Source organism: Oxyura jamaicensis (assembly GCF_011077185.1).
Source record: "Oxyura jamaicensis isolate SHBP4307 breed ruddy duck chromosome 25 unlocalized genomic scaffold, BPBGC_Ojam_1.0 oxy25_random_OJ71778, whole genome shotgun sequence".
In the NCBI taxonomy this organism is placed as follows: domain Eukaryota; kingdom Metazoa; phylum Chordata; class Aves; order Anseriformes; family Anatidae; genus Oxyura; species Oxyura jamaicensis.
In genome coordinates this window covers 1-7238 of record NW_023304701.1, presented here as the reverse complement: position 1 = coordinate 7238, position 7238 = coordinate 1, and the positions used below count along the sequence as shown (strand labels likewise).

The following is a 7238-nucleotide window of genomic DNA, read 5'->3' as shown; positions in this document are numbered from 1 at the left end:
TTTCCCCAAAAAAGCCCCTCTTTCCCCAAAAAAGCCCCTCTTTCCCCAAAAAAGCCCCTCTTTCCCCCAAAAAAGCCCCTCTTTCCCCCAAAAAAGCCCTCCCTCTGCCCAGCAGACCCCCCGAGGCAGCCAGGTCCCAGCGTGGCAGAGAAGTGGATGTTTTATTATCGGCCGGGTTCGCTGCGGGGCGTCCCCCCGGGCCGGGATGGGGAGGGAAGGAGCAACCAAGCCACGGGAGACCCTCGCCCAAGACACCCCGGCCCCCCGGAGCGGTCGAGCCACCAACGTGGGGCTGGGGGGCTCCTGGTTCTGCCCCCCCCCCCCCAGCAGCAAACCCACGTCGGGTGGGTGCCGTGACCGCAACCCCGTGTGGCACAGCTCCAGCGCACGGCCCTGTGGACCCCAAAGCAGCCCTACAGCCCCCCCAGGAAGCTTCCCGTGGTAAATGGGGTTCGAGCCCTCGAGGCATCCCTTTGGGCAGGGGGGGGACACATGGAGAGAGGGGCCAGACCCCTCCGTCCAGCCTGGGGGGGGTGAGAGCCAACCCCTGGGGGTGGCGGGGATGGGGGGGGGGGATGCATCGGGGAGCCGAGGGGCTCGGGGGTCCCCGCTCAGCCCAGGATGTCCAGGTAGATGGGGGGGCTCTTGACCAGAGCCTGGAGGCGGCTGTGGATGTCCTTGATGCGCTGGCGCTGCTGGGGCTCCCGCTGCCAGCAGCTCTGCATGATGTCGTACACCTCCGAGGGGCACGTGCGGGGCCGCTCCAGCTCCCGGCCCTGCGTGATGCACTCGATGGCCTGCGGGAGGTGAAGGCGGGGTGGGGGGGGGAATAGAGCTTGCCCCCCTCCCCAGGCTGGGCTCTCCCCCAGCCCAGGCACCCCCAGGATTAAGGGGTCCTCTCCTCGCCCCAGCCTGAGCGCAAAAGAGGGCGCGGGAGGCCAGCTCCCTGCTTGCCAGCCCCTGAATTGAGGGTGGGGGCTCTGAGGGGGGGGGGCTCTGGGGGGGGGGGGGGGCGGGGGGGGGGGCCCCCCCCCCCCCCCCCAGCTCACCTCGGTGTTGGAGAGCTGGTACCAGGGCTGCTTCCCGTAGGTGAAGATCTCCCAGAGCACCACGCCGAAGCTCCAGATATCGCTCTCGGTGGTGAACTTGCGGTAAAGGATGCTCTCGGGGGGCATCCAGCGGATGGGCAGCATGGTCCGGCCGCCCACCTGCCCGGAGGGGGGGGCCATCAGCTGGGGACACCCCCCCACACCCCTCCAGTCCTCCCCCTCCCCGCAGCCGTCGGACCCCCCAGCCCCCCGCGCTAAGTGCTCTGCGGCACCATTAAATATGGATGGGCTTGGGGTAGGGGGCGGCAGCTAAAATGGAAAAATCGAGGCCTGGGGGGGGGTGGGGAGGGGGCACGGAGCAGCCCGGGCTGCTCACCCGGTAGTAGTCGGTGCTGTAGATGTCGCGGGACATGCCGAAGTCGCCGATCTTCACCACCAGCTCGTGGCCCACCAGGCAGTTGCGGGTGGCCAGGTCGCGGTGCACGAAGTGGAGGGAGGCGAGGTAGACCATGCCCGAGGCGATCTGCGTGGCGATCTGCAGCATGTGGCTCAGCGTCAGCTGCCCGCGGGGCTGCCCCTGGCCCTGCTCCAGGATCTTGGCGTCCGGCCCGTGGGACCTGGCGGGGCAGAGGGGGGTGCTCGGAGCGAGGGGGGGACGCGTGCCGTGGGTGGGTGTGGGTGGGGGTGGGTGGGTGCGCACGCAGGGGAAGGGCGTGCGGGTGTGCGTGTGCGGGTTGGGTGCAGCGGTACGGGTGTGTGTGTGCTGGGGAGGGGTGTGCACGTGTGTGTGTGCATGCAAAAAGGTGTGCACGTGTGTGTGCATGCAAAAAGGTGCACACACGTTTGTGTGCATGCACGCAGGAAGGCGTGCATGTGTGTTTGTGCATGCAGGAAGGGGTGCACGTCTGTGCGTGCATGCAAAAAGGGGTGCACGTGTGTGCATGCAAAAAGGTGCACACACGTTTGTGTGCATGCACGCAGGAAGGGGTGCACGTGTGTGCATGCATGCAGGAAGGGGTGCCCGTGTGTGTGTGCATGCAAAAAGGTGCACACACGTTTGTGTGCATGCACGCAGGAAGGGGTGCACGTGTGTGTGCACGCAGGAAGGGGTGCACGTGTGTGCATGCATGCAGAAAGGGGTGCACGTCTGTGTGTGCATGCACACAGGAAGGTGTGTGCGTGCTCAAGCCAGAGAGAGCCGTGCACGTGTGTGTGCCCGTGCTGGGCAGTGTGCGCACACACCCGTGCGGCCACACCAGGCAAAGCCACCCACGTGCTCACAGGGGCTGAAGCAGCATCCACACCCGCGTGTGCGTGCGTGCACACCGGGGCGGCCGCGCACACGTGCGGGGGAAGCGCAGGCAGGTGCCCGGAGGCCTGGTGCACGCACGTGTGCGCGCGCCCGCACCAGGGAAGCCCGGCTGCGTGCCAAGGAGGGCTGTGCACGCCCGTGCACGCAGCGCCTCGGCGGGTTTGGAAGCGGCCGGGGGCCGGCGCGGCTGCGGGGGGAGCCGGGGCAGGGGCACGCTGCCTTTTGACGGCGAGCGCTGCTGACAGCCGGGCCGAGGAGGCCGCGGCCGCGAGCGGGGGGCTCTGCTCGGCAGAACCATTACTGCCAAGTCCCATAACAATAATCATAAAAGCCACGTCTCAGAGCTCATCGCCTGGCCACTAAAGCGATGCCTCTGGCAGCCCCCCCCTTCCCCCCCCCCCCCCCCCCCCCCCGTCTAGCAGCAATACCTGGGGGGCCAATCGAAAAGTCTCTGCTTATTCCAGCTGATGGCCAATCTCTCTCTATTTAAGCCTCTCAGACAGCTAATCTAATCAATATTGCAAGGAGGGCTGCATTAGCAGGGAGCGCGGGGCGGGCGGGCTGAGCCCTGCTGATGGAGCGCGGGGAGGGGGCCGCGTGCGCCGGGCCCACCTGAGGAAGCGGTTGAGGTCGCCGTGCTTCATGTACTCGAAGACCATGATGAGGGGCTCGCCCTCGGTGCAGACGCCGTAGAACTTGACGATGTGCTCGTGCTGCAGCACCGTCAGCAGCTCGGCTTCCCGCTGGAAGTCCAGCCGCGCGCTCTCCGTCACCTCCTTCAGCGCCTGCCGCCGGCACACGGCCTCAGCCCGGACCCGGGACCCCCACCACCCCCCCCCTGGGACCACCATCGTCCCCCTCCTCACCTTCACGGCCACCAGCATCTTCTCCTGCTCCGGGAGGAGGTTGTAGCACTCGGCCAGGAAAACCTTCCCGAAGGCGCCTTCGCCCAGCTCCCACTTGAGCACGATGTCCCGGCGCTGCACGTGGTGCACGCCTGGGGGGGCACCCAGGCGTCAGCCCCAAGCCCCCCACCCCGGCTGGGTGCAAGGGAGGGTGCTTGGGGGCTACGGGGGGTGCTCGGGGGGGCCCCCAGCCTTACAGGCGTTGCAGAAGTACTGCGGGTTCTCGATGAAGTTGCTCTTCAGCCCCTCCAGCTTGCTCTCGGTGGAGGACACGGGGCTGCTGCCCAGGTTCATGAAGTGCAGGGACATGGCCAGGTCGTCCTCCTGGGCCAGCACGGCCGAGCCTGCGGGGACAGGGACATCATGGGGGGGGACGGACAGGGGGAGCGGGTGTTTTACGCAGCGGTGCCAGGCGCTGCCGAGCATCCCCCCGCCCCGGCTGGCCCCGGGGGGAGCCAGCCCGATCAAACCCATTTAGAGGCTGAATCCATTCCAGGAGTGAATTAGCAGCTGCTGCCCGCGCTGCCTGGCCCCAGCGGGGGCCCCCATCGCCACCCGGTCCCCCCCCGGGGGTGCAGGGCAACGGGGACCCGTGGGGACCGTCACCCTGCGGCCGGGCGCGGGGAGCGGGGCGAGGGGGGACTCACGGTTGATGCCGAACTTGGAGCGGCGCCCGCACTTGTTGAGCACGAGGAGCATGACGGAGAGGAAGAGGCAGGCGAATACAGCCAGGGCCACGGCCACGGAGACCTGGGGACAGCGGGGACGGGGCTCAGGGTCCTGCTGCGGAGCCGGGTCCCTTCTCCCAGCCCTTGGGGTGGAGGTGGCCGCCAGCCCGTTGGGGAAACCGAGGCACTGGGAGGGCAGGGAGGCCTTCATCCCCATCGCCTTCCCACCTCATCTGGCCTTGGGTTTTGCCTTTGCTTTACAGACTTATCCTGCTTTCCCCCGGGTGCCCTGGTCCCCCCCACCCCAAACCACAGAGCCCCCCGGCCCGGCCGAGCCCTCACCCCGAACGTGTGCTCATCCGTCGTCTCCACGGGCCCCTCCAGGGAGCTGTTCCTGGTGCCTGGGGCGGGGAGAGGGGCGCAGGGTGAGCGTGGGGTGGGGGGGACACAGCGGGGACAAGGACAGCCACGCTCCTCCACGAGCACTGCACCCGCACTGAGGGGAGGGGACCCCGGGTCAGCACGGCTGGGGGGGGGTTGGGGCAGGGGGAGCAGCGTGCCCGTCACTCACCCAGCGGAGACAGAGACACTGGCACAGCATGGAGAAAGGAAAAAACACGCGTTATTCCCCCAAAAAGAGAACCCCCAAAAGCTGGGGAGCCTGAGGCACGCAGGGGCTCGCAGCCACGAGGCAGCGAGGCGGAGACAGAGGCACCGGTGTTGGCGCACGGAGAGGTGCGGGGCACCTCCACCAGCTGGGGGGGGGGGGGGGGGGAATGCCCCAGGAAGCCCCCAGCCCCTCCACGACGTACCGGGGATGGGCTCCTCGGGGCTGAAGCTGAAGGGGTTCTCCATGAAGCGGCCCCGCACGCTGCGGGCGGCGGCGCCCAGGGGGTTGCGCACCAGGAGGGTGTAGTTGCCGTTGTTGACGTGCGTGGGGCGGTTGAGCTGGAGGCAGCCGTGCAGCACGGTGGAGTTGTGCTCGTACTCCACGATGCGGGTGTGGATGTAGGGCCCCTCGGCCAGCGCCGTGCCGTTGAAGAGCCAGCGGATGCTGGGCGCCGGGTTGCTGTCCACCGAGAAGGGGATGCACCAGAAGTGCTGGGGGATGGCCTCGTGCAGGAGCAGGATCACCGGCGGGACTGGGGAGACAGAGCCGCCTGCGTCCCCAGAACCGGCGTCCCCCAAAACCGGCGTCCCCCAAAACCCCCCTGCCCCACTCCGGTCCCCGCGTCCCCTCCCCGGGCGGCTCACAGGTGACGTTCAGCGTCACGCTGTCCTCCGCCGGCCCCGCCGTGTTCTCCGCCCGGCACGTGAGGTCTTTGTGGTTGAGGCTGGAGGAGACGTTGGTGATCTCCAGGAAGAGCTCCCACTCCGAGAGCTGCGGGGAGCGGCGGGACGCGGTGAGCAAACCCTGCGGCGGCAGGGACGGTGCCGCAGAGGTCCCCGCCGTGCCCCGAGCCCCGGCGTCGCGCTTGCCTTGGTGACCCCAGGCGGCTCCGACCCCACGTCGGGCACCAGCCAGGCCCCGGTGGCCGGCGGCTCGCCGGCGATGTGGCAGGTGAGGTTGACGCTGTCCCCTTGGCGCAGCACCACGTCGGGGTGCTCGATGCGGACCGTGGGGGGCTCTGCCGGGGAGAGGGGCGAGCGGGTCCCCACGCCGTCCCCAGCCGCAGGCGGCTCAGGAAGGGGGGGGGGGGGACACACGCGCCAGCAAACCCCCCCCCAGGCGGGATCGGGTCCCCCCGGGCGCCACGTCCCCGCCACGTACCGCAGCCGTGGAGGCGCTGGCTGCCCAGGGGCACCAGCACGCCGCCCTCCCAGCAGCTCAGCGACTGATTGCCCAGCTCGGCGCGGCTCCCGTCCTGCCACAGCTGCAGCCAGCGGACGCCGCAGGAGCAGTTGAGGGGGTTTCCCACCAGGATGCTGGGGGGGGGGGACACACGAGAGGATGTGTGCTGCAGCGGGGTGCTTGGGGGGGGGCCAAGCGGGCATCCCCGGCGGCGCTGCTTCTGGACTGGTCGCCCCGGAGGGTTGGATGCACCTGGGGCTGTGCCGCATGTGCTGTCCCCGTCCCCGTCCCGTGGCTGTCGGAACTGCCGGCTCGCTGCAGGGTGCGTGCGACCCGCAGCCGTGCCCCCCCAGCCCCGTTCCCACATCCCCCAGAACCGCGTCCCCCCTCCGGGGGCCATCCCAGCTGCACCCCGCGCCCCCTCCCCGGGCACTCACAGCTCCTGCAGGGGCAGATGCTGGAAGGTTTTCCAGGAGAGGGTGTGCAGCGCGTTGAAGGAGAGGTTCCTGCAAGCACAGCGCCCGTCAGCCCCCCCCCCCTTTCAGGGACCCCCCCCGCCCCCCATCCCCCCCCCCCCGGGGGGGGGGGCTGGCACAGGTTGGGGACACCGCGGTGACACCGTGACCAAGCAAAACCGCCACGGCCAGGCTGGCTCTCGGGGAGCCCGGCGACCCCCATGCATTACAGGGCAGCCCCCCCCCCCATTTTCCATCCTCCCCTCCTGCACGGGGCCGGGGCAGCTCGGAGCTCCCGGGGGGCTCCTGCCCCGATCGATGGTTTCCCACTCAGCAGCATGGCCCCACGTGCCCCCCCCTCCCCAGCCCCCCCCCAGCCTGGCTGCCGCGCATCGAGCTTTGCTGCCGCGCCGTCGGGCAGCGGGACGGCATCGATCCCCCCCCCGGGGCACGGGGATGAGCCACCCTGAGCCGGGGATGAGCATCCCCACGGGGGGGGGGGGAGACGTGCAGGGACGGGGACCACAGCCCCGAAGCCATGGGGGGGGGGAGAGGGGGGGGTACTCACACGTGGCTCAGCCTGGGGGTGTCCTGGAAAGCGCCGTCGGAGACGTGCTGCAGCCCCGAGTTGGCGATGGTGCTGGGGGAGGCGAGGGCTCAGCACGCACGGCGGGTCCGGGACCCCCCCCCCCTCTCGGACCCTGTCCTCCACCCCCCCACCCCCCCCCCAGCCCCACCCCGGGGTGCTCACAGGTTCTGGAGGTGCCGCAGCATCCTGGTGTCAGCCCGGGTCAGGGTGTTCAGCAGCGGCTGGTTCTCGATGATGCTGGAAGGCAACGGGGCCCCGGGTGGGGGTCAGGTCCCCCCCCCCATCCCCATGGGGTCAGCACCTCCCAAGGGTGGGGGTGCAGCCCCGAGCCCCCCCTCATTCCCCACGCTTTGCGGTCAGGAGCTGCCGTGGGGGTGGGGGGGGGGGGACACCGCTCTCTGCGCCCCCAGGCTGGGCAGTGCCACCCCCGTCCCCACACCTGCACCCGGGAGCGGGGTGACCTGGAGG

General features: G+C 69.9%; 1 protein-coding gene across 1 annotated transcript; it reads right to left on the bottom strand.

Moving 5' to 3' along the window:
* Positions 1–142: 142 nt before the first annotated feature.
* On the bottom strand, positions 143–7027 carry NTRK1 (neurotrophic receptor tyrosine kinase 1; the record flags this gene model as incomplete). The annotated part of the gene is made up of 16 exons (XM_035312939.1): positions 143–797; positions 1050–1208; positions 1426–1666; positions 2974–3146; positions 3228–3358; positions 3464–3610; positions 3914–4016; positions 4277–4335; positions 4506–4523; positions 4747–5076; positions 5189–5315; positions 5414–5562; positions 5706–5860; positions 6164–6232; positions 6750–6821; positions 6933–7027. Coding segments are annotated over 16 exons (2214 nt in total), but the record flags the coding sequence as incomplete, so codon positions are not given.
* Between the last annotated feature and the right edge of the window lie 211 nt (positions 7028–7238).